The sequence below is a fragment of the Carcharodon carcharias genome, chromosome 7 (genome assembly GCF_017639515.1).
Source record: "Carcharodon carcharias isolate sCarCar2 chromosome 7, sCarCar2.pri, whole genome shotgun sequence".
Taxonomy (NCBI): Eukaryota; Metazoa; Chordata; class Chondrichthyes; order Lamniformes; family Lamnidae; genus Carcharodon; species Carcharodon carcharias.
In genome coordinates this window covers 128206804-128226511 of record NC_054473.1, presented here as the reverse complement: position 1 = coordinate 128226511, position 19708 = coordinate 128206804, and the positions used below count along the sequence as shown (strand labels likewise).

Below are 19708 nucleotides of genomic sequence, written 5' to 3'. Positions count from 1 at the left end.
AGCACGTGAGGAAAATAAACTTGCAGGGCTAGAGGGCTAAAGCGAGAATGAGACTGACGGGATTGCTCTGCAAGATACTGATATGGACTCAATAGGCCAAATAGCCTCCTCCTGAGACTCCGCAGACCTTTAAAAATGGTGGGAGCCAGGTTCAGAAGTCCCACCCCCATTTCCAACAGGTCCAAAGGGGCAGGGCATGACTCACATGAAGAAAACATGAACTTAACAGCGCCATTTGAATTCAGCGTTGATTTGCATTGTAGCAGTGTGGACGTGTTTGAAAGTTATGCTATGTTTGTATAAAGCTCTGGTTAAAATGTATCTTGAGTATTGCATTCAGTTCTGGACATCACACCCTAGTGTGACAGTCTTGGAGGGGCACAGCACAAATTCAGCAGAATTATACTAAATTGCAATTATGAGGACAGCTTGTGTAGAAAAGGGTCGTATTCCCCTGAGTATAGAGGTTAAGGGGTGATCTAATTGGAGGTGTTTAGGATAATGAAAGGATTTGATAGGATTGATAGAAACTATTTCCTGTTGTAGGAGAATCCAGAAGGAAGAAGTAGTATCATAAAATTAGACTGAGTCGCTCAGAGGTAATATCCAAAAACACCTCTGCCACTAGTGTGTGTGAGAAATCTAGAATTTTCCATTCTCAAAAGGCTACGATGATCTGGCTAGAATAGAAATTTCAGATTTAGTTAATAGATTTTCGTTAGGATAGAGATTAGCCACGATCAAATTCAATTGTCGAACAAGCACGAGGAACTGAATGGCCGACCTCCCCACACCCCATTATTGTGTGGAATAAGCTTATAAAACTAACATGGATTTATAAGTGGACAAGATTGTCAAAATCTGATCATTATGGATCTGTTTTAACTTGTTCATTTAAAACAACAAATGCAAAAAAAGGGGCAAAATGCCCCCCTTTGTATGTGGAAAGTGCCCATTCATCTATTCCTGGCCCAGTGGATGAGGCTGATTTGTAGCCAACCAATACGCTAGAGTTAGAACATTTGGTGGCTTGAAACACTTTTTTAAAAAAGTTAATTCAATACTTGAAGTAGGGGAGTGCCCTATTCAATGGTGTCTGATCTCCGCTAATCAATTTAAACTATACCAGTTTGTCCTCGGGCATTGATAGGGATGAAAGGAAGTGGAAGAATGAGAAAGGAAAGGACAGAGAATCACATCTGTATCTGGGTGAATGTTAAAACTTTGTTCCCCATTGACTAAGGGAAATTCCCCAGCCCTTTTCCTTCAACTTGTAAAATACTCAAAATTCAAAGATACAAAATGAACATTCATCCCATTTCATCATAATTTCTTTGAAATAACAATCACAGTCTGCACCCCAGACTGGTACCAGACCAGCTTAATTGTGTTTAGTTTTGACCAAATCTGCAAAGTGATTGCCAGGAGAGATTAATGTATTTTAAAATTCAAAACTCCAACTTTTGTTAAAAAGTGATTCAGTAAAGTAGTTTTTAAACAAAGGATATGGGTAATTTGAGACAGGTATAAACACAGCGTGAAGCAGTGCCACAGTTCCAGCATAGTAAATGTTTCCATAATGTCCCAGCTCTGAGGAGTTTCGCAGGTAAATAGCATCACTCGGAGGGCGGGACAGTGTGAGACAACACAATATTTTTGCCACTGTGGGACTAAGGCACAGACTTTAAGAGGTTGTACACAATGCAACACAGATGTTTTATCATTTTATCAGAACTGGTCTTCTGAGGCATACTAAGACTTCAAATTGTCCATTCACAATTTGAACTAATAAGCTCTCACTGTTAACATAATTTGTTTCTAATTAAAGATAGTATATTTGACAGTATTTTTTTTAATCTTCCTGAAGAAAATCCCAATACATTTGCATTTATTTCGTTTTCAGTCAGCAACGGGGTGCCTCTTACCTGTAATGAGCACAGCCTTTCCCTGCACAGATAACTTAGGAGAGGAAAGTGACTGAAAGGCAAGCAAGCATGCTGCAGTGAAAATCAGAACCCCTGACAAGCCTGCCAGATACATGCAACAGATCCTCTCCAGGACAATAAGGAGAATCGCATAAATGATCAGGCGATGAGTCAATTGTGCTTCAGACGTCACCAGTCTCAGAAAAGCAACAATGCCTAGCACGGTGATAACAGACACACACGCTAAAAAGGAACTGGAATACCCCTCCATTGGTTCTGGCAGAGGCACACTTGCAGCTGGTCCAAGACGCGACTGATTCAAAGACCGTATTTATACTGTTCGAAAGGAGCGAGTAGCCCCAAAGGGGGAGGGACTATGGAAATATGCACTAGCTTAAAAGTTAAGGAAAACTTTAAAAAAAGATCCTCGGAGGTCCAGTATGAAATTTACGATTAGCGTCCAGACGATTTTAAATCTTGAGCCAACAGTTGGAGGCGATGCTAATGCATATTGCCTTCGGTACGTTAGCTTCCAAGTTTAACACAAATACGAATTCCGGCTGACAGAACAGACTGCTATTTCATGTTGGAAAGTTGCCAAGAGACTGAACCTGGTACCGTCAAGGACGGAGTTGTAGCGGTGGTAGATGCCACAGTGCGATTCGAGGACAACAACAAATCGTTGGGGAAAGCTTGGGCACTTGAGACTGAGATCTGCGAAGTACACGGGAACTTTCAGGGCGATCTTTAATTAGAAATTCAACAGTGTGCAATGTGCGCAAGTGTAACATTCAATCGTTCTAAACAAAAAGGCAGTCCTTCAATTCCCGGTCTGAGTGCAAGGAAAGGTTAAATGCTTCCAGTGGTTGTAAAGGGGATGGGAATCGGGGTACATCCTGGAATGAGACTGGGAGAATGCAGCATTTTATTAGCCCAGCAAAACGTGGTTAATTTGCTATTCCGGGTTCAATAGCTTCCAGACTCCGCTTTTAAATTGCAAAGAACACTCCAAGGGCGTTTGCTTCTGGTATAAATGCATTGTCATTCTAGATTGCTTAACAACAAAGGCTGCAGCTGACCTCATGTTGAGGACATACAAACACACAATTTCCCAGAGACCTATAAGTGAACGAAAAAAGCCACAGGCAGAATCCTCTTATTCCAATACTCGCTGCTTTTTGTTCTTAGTGTAAAAAAACTTCTAGCAACTGAGGTGGGCAATCGACTCCTAGGCAGGTAAATTCAAATATGGTGGAATGGATGACTCAGCTCCTGATATAACAATTTACTGGCACTCTCCAAAACTGCTTGAGGTCATCTGTTTAGTGACCTTTGCTGCTGTCACTGTGACCTCATCCCTGACTGAGGGCAGGCCCCCACCAGCCACCCCTGTCATCCTCGAGCTGCTTAATTCCTATTTACCATCATGCCCTCCAAACTCATTCAACTTCAGCAGGGGCCAAAAAAAGTGGCTGTTTGAGGATTGACAGCCCCAGTACACCACGCATTTCCCTCCCCCCACATTTCTCAGATGCTGTCATTGGAGAGGAAAATGCAGCAAGGTATGAAGGGCAGTCAAACCACGACTGTTCATTTTGCACCCCTGGAGTTGGATTTTAACCCCATTTGTCCCTGAGACTCATCTTCACCCCATTCCCACGAGAATGCTGATCCTCAACTTCCCTTCCTGGCCCCTGTGCTCGCTGATATTAAAAGTTGTCCCCTTTTCTCAGAAACTGGCCCCTTTCAAACCTGCCATCTTCACTTGCCTCCTCGCAAAAAAACAAACACAGTTCTGCTACCCTTGGAAACGACTACCCATCTCCAACCACCCTCTCCAAAGTCCTTGAACATGAGGCCTATCAAAGCTATAAATCTGGAAAGTGGGATTAAAATAAGCAGCTAGTTTCTTTTCTCTCTTTTTGGCCAGCGCAGACACAATGGACTGAATGGCCTCTTTTTGTGTTGTAACTTTTCTATGGGCTGAATTTTCCCAGAATTGCACAAAGTGCAGCAGTGGGCGGGTAAAATGGAGTCCTACCCACAGATGAAAATGGCGTGTTTTCACGCCGTATCTTCCCGAGTCTGCCTCATTATATATTCACTCCCGCAAAACACACCGGTTCCATGGTGAGCAGGCTCTCATTCGCCCGCCTGTCACCACCCCACTGTTGCCAGCCACCATCTTTAAAAGGCAGCCACCAGCGAGTGCTCATTGCCATCAGCTCATCACTGCTGCCTGGGAGACATGGCCAGCAAAGGATAAAAGACTGCAGCCCCCGCTTCAACAACGGCTCCCTCGAGTGACTGCTTGATGCTATGGAGGCCTGACGGCTCAACTCCCGCTCTGACCACAGGATGGAAAGCAATGTCACTAACTCAGCTTGGGAGGTGGTGGCAGCAGTGGTCAGCACCAACACCCTTCAGAAGAGGACAGCCACCCAGAGCCGCAAAAGGATGAATGATCTCCTCCGTTCCGCGAGGGTAAGTCATTCTTTTCATCATTCTCAACTCACACATTCACAAACTCATCACACATCCACAGGGCCCTCACTGACAGCCAGTGCAAAGGATATCACCATTCACTCTTTCACACACACCATCATTGTCCTCATCCCGTCCATGGGACCACTCACCACCCACACAGGCCAGGCATACTTATCATCTGGCCCACGGGTGTCCTGATACACTCTCCATGCAGAACAAACTGGCTCACAACAGGAAGGAAAGGTCGCAGACAGGTGGAGGGATGCCGGAGATCAAAGTCCTGACAGAATTTGAAAACAGAGCCATCCAGCTGGCCAGCGATGAGCGGGACCAGTCCTGTGCTGATGCTGAGGTCGGCACTGCTCTACCAAGTGAGGATCCAGCAGTGCAACATCCATCAGACAACCATGCCATGAGTGATGTGTCCTTTTTCACAGGCCACTGCCATGCACTAATTATCTCCCCTTGATTTCGCAGACACACCTGGGAAGCAGCAGACGGGGTCCATGACCCAGAGCCTCCAATCAATCTCTGAAGAAACCTCCAAAGAGGAATCTGAAGGTACCCTCCCTGAAGTCCTGTAACAGCGCTCACCCACGCCCTCCACCAGCGCAGAGACACACACACATCGGTGGGACCAAGCTTTAGATTAGCCTCGGGACCACAATCTAGTGAGCACATTGCACTTTCTGATCCACAGCAGGTGGAGGCAGGGACTTCCCAGGTCCCCAGCAGTCAGAGGACTGCTGGATGCCAGAAATCTGCTGAGTCCAAGTCAGATGATGATCCTCTGGACACAGTCATGTCACAGTTACTGGAGCTGCAAAGGCAAGCTTGGGAACATCAGGAAGGGGTGTCCGCTGCACTCCTCAGATTGCAAGGCGCGATGGAGGAGTCCATCTGTCTTCAGGCTGAGGTGATAGTGCCGGCATTACAATGCACTGAGGTCAATATTGGCAGGATGGCAGCTGCCATGGAGATCTTGGTCCAGGACATCACTCCTGCACTGCTGTGCGGGTTTAACTCCGACACTGATGTCATAGTTCCAACAGTGTGTACACGAGAGGGGTGCTGGGCAGCTTGATCTCACTCTAGCCACCCCTTCCACTCATGGAGTCAGCCCAGGGCCCTTGGGCACCCATAGGGAGGAGGATCAGCAGGTGCACGCTCCAGGGTCATTCACCCAGGTGACTCTGAGAGTGACTGGCCCATTCGAATCCCCTCTTCCTGTGACCTCCGCAGCTCCAGTTTCACAGGCTGAGGAGGATGCCACTGCCACACAGCAGGACCCCGAATGCAGACCAGGGCCCTCCAAGTCTCGGCCCTCCAGAGGACACCTTCCAAAATCATCACAGACAGAACGTCACAGTCAGCCGGCTGCCTCCATCTCTGCTGTGAATGTCCGAGGAGCACAAAGACGTAGTGGCAGGGTTAGGACAGTTAAAGAAAATTGTGGTTGCACAACCTGGGCATGATTGTTAATCACTTATTCACAATGTTCACTATTGTCAATAAACTCTCAAGAATGGCTCCCTTGTTCTGTGGCTCCTTGTTCTGATGAGCAGTGTTCTTGTCACTCAGATGTGAAACCTCTCTACACAAGATAAAAGGCAGGTGTCTCAGTCCAGGGCCTCTTCCCTGTGCTCTGTGCAGCCTTCAGACCACAGTGATGGTCCAGTCTCACACTCCCTGGAAACATTACTAATGCCTGCACCTCAGCAGTGCTGATCATTGCTGCCAGAATGTAGTGGGCAGACGCTACAGAGTTCTGTCATTCTCTCTGTGTGCTCTCAGCACCTTTAAGGTGGGGCTGACCCCCATCACACCAGCATCTGCGACCAGTGATGCTGTGCACCATCTCCTGAAGGGCTGAGGTGCTGAAGGCAAACATAGCATCGGATGCATCTAAAGTTTCATGACTGTGTCTCTGAGATGGCCCTGGTCTTGGAGCACAAGCAAGCTGCCCTCAGCCAGAAAGGAGTCAGACATTCTCAGAGGCCATGTAAAGATCGATGGGGTGTCCTCACTGCATGTTGTCATCATCCTCCTGCGATCGATTGACTATTAGGGCCTCCACCGCATATCCATGACAAGAGCATTCTCACAGAGGGTATTGGCACTGCCATAAGCCAGACTGGAGTCAAACATTCACAACAGCGATGTAAGGGTCTATGGGGACACCTCACTGCATGTCGTCATCATCCTCCACAAATCTGGCAGCTATGAGGGCCTCCCAAATGCGCCTGCCTCGTCTAGCCAGTGCAAGAGCCTCATCCCCGTTGTCGTCACCACTGAGGACCTCCTCACCCTCATCCCCATCAGTTCCTCCTAATTGGACGAGACATGCAGCTCCTCCATCTCTTCCTCAGCCAGCTCTTCACCCTGTTGCAGCACCAGGTTGTAACGGGCGCAGCAGACAACGACGATGCATGACATCCTCTGTGGACTGTATTGCAGGGCTCCACCAGATCCGTCCAGACACCGGAACCACATCTTCAGCATCCAATGGTCTGTTCCACCAAGTTGCGAGCTGCAGCATGAGCCTCATTATAACATCGCTCTGCTGCAGTCTGAGGCTGCCGCACGGGTATCATCAGCCACGGCCTCTGCGGGTAGCCCTTGTCCCCAAGGAGCCATCACTGCAGCCTCTGTGGATCCTGGAAGACTCCAGGGATCTGCGAGCGACTCAGGATGTAGGGTTCATGCACACTCCCTGGAAACTGTGCGTACACCTGCAGGATGCATTTCTGGTGGTCACACACCAGCTGCACGTTCAGTGAGTGGAAGCCCTTGTGGTTGATGAACTCCACTGGGTGTAGCAATGGAGACCTGAGTAACACATGAGTGCAGTCAGTCGCACCCTGCACTTGTGGGAACCACAAGATCAGGGCAAATCCAATGGCCCTTGTATCCTGGCTGTCCCGGTCCCGGGTGAAATGCACAAAGTTGTGTGCCATGGAGAAGATGGCATCTGTGACCTCATGGATGCATTTGTGGCAGATTGTGAAATCCCACAGAGGTCACCTGTGGATCCCTGAAAGGAGCCACAGGCATAGAAATTGAACACCCAGTCACTTTCACAGCCACTGGCAGTGGATGCCCTCCATGTCCCATTGGCGTCAAGTCCTGCAGTAAGTGGCAGATGTGAGCAACCAGGTCCCTAGACATGCACAGTCATCGGCAACACTGGTTCTCAGTCATCTGCAGGAATAACGGGCAGCGTCTATAGACCTTGGGTGCCCCTGGGCACCGACCAGTCACGGCTCGCCTTTGCACAGCCAGGAGCCTCAGTCACTTTCCTCCATCTTCTATGGTCTCTGTTGGCCATCAGGCATACAGCTAGGTCACCAGGATCCATGATCCTGACATGGTCATCCTGCAGCATGAAAGAGAGAGAGACGTGGTTATCATGGCTGCACTTAGCACCTTTCCTGGCCCTGTGTGACTGTCCCTTAATGCTTCCAGGAGAGTGCTGGTCACCCCTCGGATGGCCACGGATAAATGTGCTGCATGGTTCCCCTGTCCACCTGCAACATGGGGGACACTGTTCCAAACCGGGATGCTAAGATTACAAGGGGCTGTGAGGCACTCCAGCAGTGACTGTTACATGGCCAGCGTTGGTGAGGAGATTGTACAACGTGTGCAGTCTAATTGCTCCGCGGTCCAATAAAGTGGCGGTGGACTCGAAGTCTGTGCTGGCGGGGGAGGAAGGTAGTAACGTATAGAACACTTGGTGGCCCTTTGGTGCCTCCGCGTTGCTTGCATTGGGCTGGCAAGTTAGGAGCCCGACCCCAATCATATCATTGTGGCTGCGCCTGATCTGTCTCTGTTGAAGAGGCATGGTCAGTTTATGCAGGTCTCCCTAATGCGGGGCCATGTCCCTCACTTACCCTGACACCCCCCCATCTCAATTGCCTGTGCGCGGGATGCAGCAACAGGGCAGCACTTGCCCCCCACACCCCCGCCCCCAGCAGTCATCTCTGAGACTAAGCAGCACTTGCCCTCAGACACCCCCCACCTCAGCAGTCGCTTGTGGGGCCAGGCATCAATTGCCCCTGCCCCTCAGCACCCCTGAGGCCTGTAAACAACAGGCGAGCTGTGGAGAATGCTGCTGCTCACTCACCTCAGCTCCCCCAAAGTGAAGGCTGCCAAGTGCATGTTGCCTGTGTGCTGTTGTGAAACACGTCAGCGTGCTTTCCCGCTGACATGGACAGACGATACGGCGGGGTTCCAAGAGCCTGGTGGGATGGCCTTTTAATGATATGCTAATGTATTACAATTAGCTCCCTGCCGAACAATGGCGGGAAACGCGGCTACCTATCACGCCCTCCGTCAGCGGGCTCGGAAAATTCTACCCTATGGATTTAAATCCACGTTTGAATGTCTACAATCAGGTTTCTGCACAATCCTCAACAAAGTGACTGTGCTGCTGTCTTCATCTTGCCCGCCAGTACACTAGAGGCCTTCTGTGATCAGTGGGCACTGCGGGGGCTGGGATGCATCATCACCCCTGGAAATGACATTTTGGTTTAGTTTTGTAAGTTTGCTTTCATGTTTTTGTTTTAGTTACAGTGTCCAGCCAGGGGCTGTCATCCCGCATTGATTTTTAGGCTGTTATTGATTTTGTTTCTAAAAAGAGTCTATAACAAAGAACTCACTGCGGGGGCTGGGGTGGACCATCAGCCCTGGGAACACTATTTTATTTAGCTAAGTTTCCTTTGGAAGTTTTATTTTTGTTACAGTGCCTCTTTAAGGGGCTGTCAGCCTTGTTAATAGTTTATTACTTTATTTTATTGGATATTTACTGGTTTCTTTAAAAGACCATATATAAAGAAACAGTGCAGGGCTGGAGTGCATCATCAGCCCTGGGAACACCATTTTAATTTAAATGAGTTAAGTTTCCTTTGGAATTTTTATTTTTGTTACAGTTAGTTTATTTTTTATGGTTTCTTCCAAAGAGCGCATAAAGAAAGACTTCACAGACTTCCAGGCTGCCTATATTTTCTGCAGCCTCAAGGACTCTGTGTTCCATGTATATTTTTAGGCTGTCAGAGGCTGCAGCCCCTTTTTGATTATCTAAAGGGGATTTTGATTATCTAAAGGGGATTATCTAAAGGAGACTGAAGTCTGTGTATTAAAGAACAAATGGGGCGAACAGCTGCAGAACATGAAAATCGGACAGTGTAAAACTAGCTTTTGATTTCAAAGACTATTATTCCTACTGCATTGGCTGAGATAGTTTGTGTCTTAGCTCTGAAGAAGAAAACTGAATGCTAAACATAGCATTAAAAAGCCCATGGGATCTTGAATTCATTTAAAATAAGAGCTGAGAGGTTACTTTGGGAATGTTTGAGCATGTAATATAGCTAATCTTATTCCACACCTTTCTTTAAAAGTCCATACACTTCCTTCAAGTTTGTAGGTCTGTTCACATAACTACATTAAGGAAACTTGCTTTTTTTTATTCATTCATGGGACATGGGCTTCGCTGGCTGCCCATTCCTAGTTGCCCTTGAGAAGGTGGTGGTGAGCTGCCTTCTTGAACCACTGCAGTCCATGTCATGTAGGTACACCCACAGTGCTGTTAGGAAGGGAGTTCCAGGATTTTGGCCCAGTGACAGTGAAGGAACAGCAATGTATTTCCAAGTCAGGATGGTGAGTGACTTGGAGGGAAACTTGCAAGTGGTTGTGTTCCCATCAACTCTGCTGCCCTTATCGTTCTAGGTGGTGGATCATCTTCCAGAAGAGCCTCTGCCTGCGCTGGTGGCCGCGGTGCAGTCAGTGGAGGTGGCGGCCTGCACACGGCCCTGGCAGCTGCCAGCCAGTGTGGCAAGGCCACGGACCCTGCTGGGGCTGGGTGGTGGCCTGTGTTGGCGCATCTCGGTGAGGGTGGGCCACCTCTGCACTCTTCTTCCATCTGCAGGCTGCTCCCTCTCAACCCCAGACTTGTTGAGTTGTTGCTACTCATGGTGTGTACTGCTGAGACACCATTAAGCAACCTTGTAGAAGTTACTAAGAAGTCTTTATTAACATTACTGAACAATGTCCATATTTACAGTAGAGGGTACAGGAATAAAGAAGACTCCATGGCATGGCCTTACATGTTGCTACCTAGCTTTACACTGCTGACCTAAACTCTAAGGTGCCTTCTTACATCTCCAGTGGACAGTGCTGTAATCAGTCCTGACTAATGACTGGATCCTTCTATTGCACCTCCACCCCCCACCCTCCCTCCAAGTCTTTCTCCCCTGGATATAGACTGACAAAATTATTCACAGTTTGATTCAAGTCTTGTGTAGTCATAAGGCTTGTGTACTTAACTTCAGTGTTGCAACTATAGCTACTCTAACTCTGAACCACTTCATGATTAACATTACAACATTAACAGCATGTATTAGCAGAGTTTATATTACCCCGTTACCCTCCTTCAAGTCTTTGAAAGCGGAATTTGAGGTGGTCTGGAGATCTTGTACCCCTGCAACATCGCATTTGCCGCCCACTCGAGAGAGTGGCAGGACCTAGGGGCTGTTGACTTTGGTGATGGATCGTTGGTTGGAGCTGGGTGCAGGCATGATTTCATGTGTGCTTTTCCATTAGTGAGTGCTGTACCACGTCTGGTTAGTCAGATTGCTGCAGCAGAGGTTTGGTACCATGAGTAGTGGTGGTTTCTTTTTGGGTGGGCGGGACTGCTATCCATCCGGCTGTCTGTTGCGTTCCTTCTTCTTCTTCTGCCTTTTCCAGCGTCAGGAAGCCTTCTGGATTTGTGGGGAGCCGCCTGTGGATGGAGGAGGAGTGTGGAGGCAGCTCACCTTTGTTGGGTGATGTTTACGCGGGCTGCTGCCTGTTTCTAGTGGACTCCGTAGTCTCATTGCACTGGCTGGTGGTTGCTGGGGCCATGTATTGGTCGTTGTCCCAGCTGATTCCGCTGTGGTCGCTGGTGGAGGTGGAGGCTCTTCTGGAAGTTGTTCTGGCTCTGATGTCACCTCCACTGGGAGTGCTGTGGTAACCTCCTGTGCTGTGGGTTGGTCTGGCTCTGGTTCGGTTTGGGGACCTGAAAAGGAGAAGAACAGAATTGCTCCGTGAACAGGGAAGAGAGGTTATAAACAGAGTCAACATTGGGTTGCTGCTTTGTAGTTGGGCTTTTGAAAGGATGGGTGTCTGGCTGCATGAGGACCATGGTTGTCTTCACACCTTCTGACAGTTGAAGCAGGTTGAGATCTATGCAGGCGCCTCTACTGAGGAGTGAAAAGGCTCCTCGTAAAAGAATCGAGAACGAGAGGGCACAGATTTAAAGTGATTTGTAAAAGAAGCAAGTGTGACGTGAGAGAAAACTTTTTCACAGAGCAAGTGGTTTGGGTCTGGAATGCACTGCCTGGAAGTGTGGTGGAGGCAGGTTCAATCGAAGCATTCAAGAGGGCATTAGATGATTATCTAAATAGAAACAATGTGCAGGGTTGCAGGGAAAAGGCAGGAGAATGGCACTGAGTTATAATGCTCTTTCGGAGAGTCGGTGCAGACATGATAGGCTGAATGGCGTCCTTCTGCACCATAACAATTCTGTGATCCTGTGACCACCGTGTAAGCCTGCTCCAAGATGGCCATTAATAGGTTCAGGCAGCAGGCCGTGGAGTGTGCTGTTAGACCCAACTGCCTGTCCCTAATCCGTAGCTACATTCGCGCCCGGGCGTCCCTGGAAATAGAGGACCCGGTGTCCACCAGTGTGCTTGGGGCCTTCCACGATTGACGGACACCGCGGGGCTGGAGTGCACTGTCAGCTCCAGGGACACAATTTTAATTTAATTAAATAAATTTCCTTTGGAAGTTTTCTTTTTGTTACAATACCCCTTTAAGGGGCTGTCACCCCTGTTAATAGTTTCTTAGTTTATCTTATTGGTTATTTACTGGGTTTATTAAAAAAGCAAATAAAGAGAAGACTTCTGGGACACTGGGAATTGGTTAGGGAGGAGCCAGACATTTGGAATGTTGTATTCTGTAAATTAAGTTTAGTATTAAGTAAAAGATTAGTGTCTGGTTTCCTACTTCACAATCTGGCTATTAGTGGTTTAACAGATTAGTGGAGGATGGTTGTCTAAAGGTGAAGATTGGAAACCAAGATTTTTTTTCTGATAGGAGATTGTAATGAGTTACATTTGTAAAGAATGGCTGAAAGGGAGTGTAAATTGTCAGGCTATAATTACCCATCAATGTTGTCAGAATATGAACCTTCTGACCAGAGGTAAAATGGTAGATATGTGGACATGGATTACGTTCTCACTGAAGGGAAAACAAGGTGTGACCTTGGCATTGTCACTTCCAAATAAAAGTAAAATCGGAATCCAAGTATTTTGTGAGCTGGATGCCTGTCTGTTGGGCTCTAATGAAGGTTTGGATCTTCTATTAACCTTCATGGGTGAAATTTACAAGAAAGATGATCTATTAGTTACCTATGAGGCTTTTGATAGATTTTGAAAGACTGACAGTCATTCCTTGGAGCAATATATCATAGACTTTAACAGACTCTATAAAAGATTGCAGAAATTCAATTTGGAGATTCCTTATTTGCATTTAAATTGCTGGATCATGCTAAGGCGTCGCATCTGGATAGGTTCCTGGTCTTAACTGGCATTCAGTTCTCTGAGAAAGACCCTATTTTGAATCAAATACATAACGCTTTAATAAAAAAATTCCTAGGGAAGCAGTCATTTCCAGCAGCCTTGATGGCACAAATGGGACACTCTGCAGTGTCACAGAGGGTGGAGTACTGAATGATTGTGGCCTTTCAATATTGTTCAGATACAGGGAGCAGGAGCCAGTACAACAAAAGAGTTACAGACAGAAGGAATGTGGACAAGGGCACTTTTACAGATCTGGATATCACAGAAGATGACAGGACTGGAGGAGTAAAAATAGATGAATGAACCCCAGGAATACCCATGGAACAGTTAGCAGATGTGACTCAGATGTGATGAACTGCCCAGTGGAAAAGCAGGGTTTTTAAAGTGACGCATGACAAAGGGAATTTGGAAGTTGATGCTAAGGATCAGTCTCAAGGAATTGTACTAGTCATAAGAAGCTTTAGTCTGGTAATGAGTGTATTAGCCACAAATTCATTTATTGTGCCATTTAGTGGTTGCACCTCGATTGTGTGTCGAAGAGATTGGTTGAAATGTTATTTAGATTCACTCAGTAGTAAGGATTAAAGTAAGGTCAGGGAGTATGGATATTCTACATGTTTCAGATTCGAGGATGGGAACACATGGAGGTCACTAAAAAGAGTGGTGAACCCTGAAAATAATTGGAGTAAGCCACTTATTAGTAGTCTCTAGTGAATACTGCCGAGCAAGCCTTCCATGAAAGAGGCATAATTGAAATTGGACGTGGAGCATGATAAAGCAATTGTTTTTGGAAAGTCAGTAGATCTGCAGTTTACCCAATTGCATCCCCTTAACAAAACCTGACATTTCTTCTCTAATCAGAATGTCTAAAAAAAATTAATGGCATCAGGTGATAAGAATTCAAGAGAAAAAGAACATTTTTTAAAGTTGCAGATAATTTACTCACCCTTCATGTCACAGATTAAAATCCTGCTAAAGGATGCAGATGTTGCTGATGATGAGTATACAAGGCTAATTGAAGCGATTAGTGAAAAATGTGACATATAAAAAGTATCTGAGGACGTTGCTATGTCCCACTTGTTGGTCCAAGTCGAGTGGAATGCCTGAGGTGGCAGCTATGGCTAAGGGCGGTGCATCCTGCAAGATGTCGAAGCAGTCGCTGGCTAAAGTCACCAAGAAGTCGCCCAAGAAGCAGAGGAAATCTCGCCAGCAGAGCTATTCCACTCACGTGTACAGGCTGCTGACCCAGGTCCACCCTTCCACCAGGATCTTATCCAAGGCCGTGAGTGTTACAAATTCCTTCGTTGTTAACGTTTTCGAGCACGTCGCCTCCGAGGACTCGCACCTCATTCACTACAAGCGCCACACCATCTCGGCCAGTGAAATCCCGAGCGCCATCCACCTCCTGCTGCCAGGGGAACTGGCCAAACACGCCGTCTCCAAATGCACCAGAGCGATCACCAAAATACATCAACTCTGTTTAGGTCGATCATTCTAAAGATTATTGGCACGAGGTTAATGAAGTAGTAGCCATGCATTTAAATGTATGGGACAAAGACAGGAACATTTTCATTTTACATTTTATAGACATTATAACCAAATTCAGTCTTTCTACATTAATATGTGGTAAAGATAAATGGGCGATTGTAGATAAAGTCATGGAAAAATGGATAGGGAACAGACTTGGAGCACCAGTTAAGTTTCTGACTGACAATGGGGGGAATATTTGCTAATGATGAGTTTTGAGACATATGTCAAAATATGAACATTGTGGTCATGAACACCACAGCTGAAAGTCCTTTCAGAAATGGAATCTAAGAAATCACTCAGTGATCAATGAGATGCTCCATAAGATCTTAGTCGATCAACCAAACTGTAAATTGACAACTGCCCTGGCATGGGCGGTCCATGCCAAGAATTCACTTCAGATGGTTAGCAGGTATAGTCCTTATCAACTGGTCTATTGGAGGAATCCCAACTTATTTTCTGTCCCATGTGACAGTCCCCCTGCCCTAGATGGACCACAATTAGTTTCATTTTTATCTGCACCCTTGAATACTTTACATGCAGGGAGAAGGGCATTCATCAAGGCTGAAGAAAATTCAGGAGAGATCTGAGGCATTGTATAGGACTGTCAGAAATAGACTTTAGTCCTGAGGATTTAGTGTATTATTAAAAAGGTCATAAAGAATGGAAAGGTCCAGGTAAGGCGATAGTGTGTAACGGTAAGACAGTGGTTCTCCAATATGGGAGTCAAATGATTGGGGTCCATTCATCATGGTTAATTGTTATTTATTACAAACTTTCAGATTCTGAGCAGTTAATAGAAGGCGATAAGGCATCCTGTACCTCTCATACTCATGTGTTGACATTTGTGAGGAATGGAATACAGTAGATCAGGGGCCAGGTGGCAATTGGCAAAATGATTCTGATCCACAGGACAAGACAATTGTATTCAAAGGACAACTGTCTAGAGTGGATAATCAGGTGATGAACATACCAGAAGGGTCCAGCGAATGGAGAGATGTGACTATTGTAGGGAGAATAGGGGAAGCTACTGGCAAGTTCAAATATTGGCTCATTGTCCAAGATGATGGACAAAAAGTAAGATCTATGGACTGGCAGAATGGGGCAAAAGAGTAAGAAACAAGATAACTCTGAGTTCTCATAGTGGATCTGGGAGTGACTCTTGCACTAGGAAACAATCATGTACAAGTGATAGAACCTCAGATCATTGGAGGGAGAGATCCTATGGTAATAGCTCAGAAAGACATCAAAATGCAAATAGAGGCTGTAGCTTGACTAGATTGTGCACAAGGATTAGATTATAACAAGGGCTACAGAACAATCTACAAACACTACTGAAAATAAAAGCCCTTATGACTAGGAAGTTTTGATGGCTGCCAACAATTTAGAAAATAAATTAATAAGAGGCAAAACAAAAAGAGTTGGATAGTTGGAAGGAATTTGGTGACTATTTTGAAGTGCCAGATAGAGGACGGCCAGCCTTATCACATAGATGGATAAATATGGAATAAGTCCTTTCAGATGGAATTTATAAGGCTAAAGCGAGACTAGTGGCTTGGGGTTTCAAAGAGTGACCTGAAGATCAAGGTATTAGAGTGGACTCCCCCACAACAGGAAAAATAATCCTGAAAATTCTCTTAACTCTATTGGCCAAATATTCCTGGAAATGTAGTTTGATCAATATAAAAGCCACATTTTTGCAAGGGGGAAAATTTCAAAGGGAAGTGTTTTTGAAATCTCCTAAAAAGGCAAGCGATGTAGAAGTGAAGCTGGGGAAATTAAACAAATGAATTTATGTATCGAATGACGCATAAGGGGTATGGTATTTTTCAGTTAGATATGTCTTGCTGAAAGTAGGTTATACTCAACTGAAAGCAGACCTAGCTATGTTCTAATGGTACCATAAAGGGAAACTCTCAGGCATCTTTATGATGCATATTGATGATTTTCTTTGGAGAGGTTCTGTGGAATTTGAACAATATGTTATAAATAAGATTAAAAGGGAATTTAAGATTAGATGTCAGGCTTCAGGGGCCTTTAGAACATAAGAACATAAGAACTAGGAGCAGCAGTAGGCAATTCAGCCCCTCGAGCCTGCCCCGCTATTCAATACAATCATGGCTGGTCTCGTTTCGGCCTCAACTCCAATATCCCGCCTTCTCCCCATAATCTTTCAACGCATTACTAATTAAAAATCTGTCTATCTCCTCCTTAAATTTATTCAGCATCCCAGCATCCACTGCACTCTGAGGTAGTGAATTCCACAGATTCACGACCCTTTGAGAAAAGTAATTCCTCCTCATCTCTGATTTAAATCTACCACCCCTTAACCTAAAACTATGGCCTCTCATTCTAGAATGCCCCAGAAGGGGAAACGTCTGCTCCACGTCTACTTTGTCTATCCCCTTTAGCATCTTATATACCTCAATTAGATCTCCTCTCATCCTTCTAAACTCTAGCAAGTATAGGCCTAAACTGCTCAATCTCTCCTCATAAGACAAGTCCCACATCTCTGGAATCAATCTAGTGAACATCCTCTGAACCGCCTCCAGTGCAACTACATCCTTCCTCAAGTAAGGGGACCAAAACTGTGCACAGTACTCCAGGTGTGGTCTCAGCAATGCCTTGTACAGTTGCAACAACACTTCTCTATTTTTACACTCTATTCCTTTAGCAATAAATGCCAAAATTCCATTTGCCTTCCTTATTACCTGCTGCACCAGCATACTAACTTTTAGCGATTCATGCACAAGGACACCCAGATGCCTCTGCACTGAAGCATTCTGAAGTTTCTCTCTATTTAAATAATAAGTCGCCTTTTTACTCTTCCAACCAAAATGGATAACCTCATACTTATCCACGTTAAACTCCATCTGCCAAATTTTGGCCCATTCACTTAACCTGTCCATATCCATTTGTAAATTTCTTATTTCTTCATTGCAACTTACTTCCCCACCTATTTTGGTGTCATCTGCAAATTTAGCTATAGTACCTTCTATCCCTGAATCCAAGTCATTAATATAGATTGTAAATAGTTGGGGCCCAAGGACCAAACCCTGTGGCACCCCACTAGTTACAGCTTGACATCCAGAAAAAGACCTATTTATCCCGACTCTCTGTTTTCTGTTGGTTAGCCCATCCTCTATCCAAGCTAATATATTACTCCTAACTCCATGTGATCTTATCTTGTGTATTAATCTTACACAATAGGCTTAGCCATTAAGCAGAATAGGTCTGCAGTAACTGTGAATCAATAATCTTACCTAGAAAGTGTTATCTGTATCCTCAAACATCATGTTGAGTCATCACAGAAAGATGTTGCATTTAAAGAAGAAACAGAGCAATTAAGAAGCTTGATTGGACAGTTGAATTGGCTATGCATTCAGAGAAGACCAGAAGTTAGTTTTGATGTATTGGAGCAAAGTATTATGACGAAACACACTACAGTTGAGGATGTTTTAAGGGAAAATAAAATGTAAAAAAATTACCGAGAAATGCATACTCAAGTTTCCAACTGTGGGGTACCCAAAGTTTATTTATTTTCAGTGATGATTCTCATGCCAATCTTCCAAATGGGTATGAGTGCAGCTGGTTGAATAATATTCTTGGTGGGTAAAAATGCAAAATGTTGTCCCTTTTCCTGGGAAGCTAAGAAAATAAAAAGTGTGGTTAAAAATACTTTAGCTGCAGAAACACTGGCTCTTGTGGAAGCAGTAGATATGGGGTTTTTATTTGTCAAATATTTTAGGGAAATTCTATACAAGGGACATTCTGGGAATAGTTTATCACTTAATGTCATATAGATAATCATTCCCTGTGAGATAACGTACATTTCAACAAAGTGTGACTGAGAGAAGATAAGGATTGACCTTGCTAGTATAAGAGATGCTGGGAAGAAAATAAATATCCAAGATAAATGGCTGATGCAATCTATTTATTGCTGGATTGCTTTATAAAAAGGAATGCTCGCACAAAGAGACTATTGGAGTTCCTCACAGAGGAACGTCTTGTGTTATGATGTGATGTGTATGAATATGGAAAATCAATTTTTTCTTTCTCTTTTTGATTTGTTTTTAAATATTGTTTGTGTGTTATAAAGTTTTGATTTAAAGAAAGAAATCTGTTAATGGCACGTTAATTGTATTGTTAAGGTTAAGGATATACAGGTGGAGGGCATTGAATGATTAAGTACCTTGAGCACATATGAAGAGAGACTCCTGGAACACAGTGTTGGTTATCAAGGAGGCAGACAATTGTAATATTGCATTTTGTAAATTAATTTAGTGTTAAGTAAAAGATTGGTGTGTAGTTTCCTACTTCACCATCTGGCTGCCAAAGATTTAGCAGCTCCAGCAGCAAGTGAATATGAAATGGTGAGTAAACATTTAAGTAGTGCTTGAAATCCACATCAACGTCATGTTTACTCCCAAACAGCGGGATGCTATTAGGAGAGGGCATTAGGACAAGCTCCAGCCACCAAAATTCTGTGCAGCATTTTTACTGAACACCAGCAGGCATTTTAAGTGTCAAACAGTTGTTTAATGATCCTCTGGGCAGCCGTAATTAGCACAAGCTTCACTTCCTTTACCAAGATAGTCTTGCATTAATGCAGGCTAAACTGATATTGTGACTTAAAACCCAAACTTGGGCCACCTCACAGGCTCTTTAGCACATTAAGTATTCACTGAAAATCGCCCCTAACATTCTCAGCGAACTTAACACAAGCCAACTGCCCTTAATGCTGTATATGAGTAAGGTGTCCGACTTTTTTTTGGGTGAATAGCAGACTTACAAGGTTGTGCTACCAGTGAAGAGACTTGCCTGCTGGCAATGCCAGTGGCAATTTAGATGCACATTTCCCAACCATTTGCCACCCTTCAGTTCTTTGGCATAATTTCTGTTTCCAAAGACTTTTAGCAAATTATGCATTGTGTCTCCATTATCTCCTCAGCCACCTGCAGAATGCTGGGAACATGCCATCTGGGCCTGGGCACTGTTATAAATTTAATTTCCTCAATTTTTGTTTTTGTTTATTCAAGTTTTCTGTTGATAATGATAGTGGAACTTCACATCCTCTTCAGATAATTCTGTAGTCCCACTATCACCTTCCCTTATAAGAACTGAGCAGAAATACTTGTTCAGCAGCTCAGCCAT

The 19708-nt window shown here is 45.0% G+C and overlaps 2 protein-coding genes across 2 annotated transcripts in view; one reads left to right on the top strand and one right to left on the bottom strand.

Annotated features, from left to right (window-relative positions):
- hsd11b2 (hydroxysteroid (11-beta) dehydrogenase 2) overlaps positions 1 to 2668 on the bottom strand; it is a 75839-nt gene extending 73171 nt beyond the window's left edge. The window contains exon 1 of the mRNA XM_041192613.1: positions 1926 to 2668. Coding sequence (XP_041048547.1) covers positions 1926 to 2196 — 271 coding nt within the window. The 5' untranslated portion in view covers positions 2197 to 2668. The remainder of the gene's footprint in view (positions 1 to 1925) is intronic.
- Positions 2669 to 14126: 11458 nt separating this feature from the next.
- Positions 14127 to 14525, top strand: LOC121280047 (histone H2B-like). Its single transcript, XM_041191677.1, has one exon. The coding sequence runs from the start codon at positions 14127 to 14129 to the stop codon at positions 14523 to 14525; it is 399 nt and encodes a 132-aa protein (XP_041047611.1).
- Positions 14526 to 19708: the final 5183 nt, after the last annotated feature.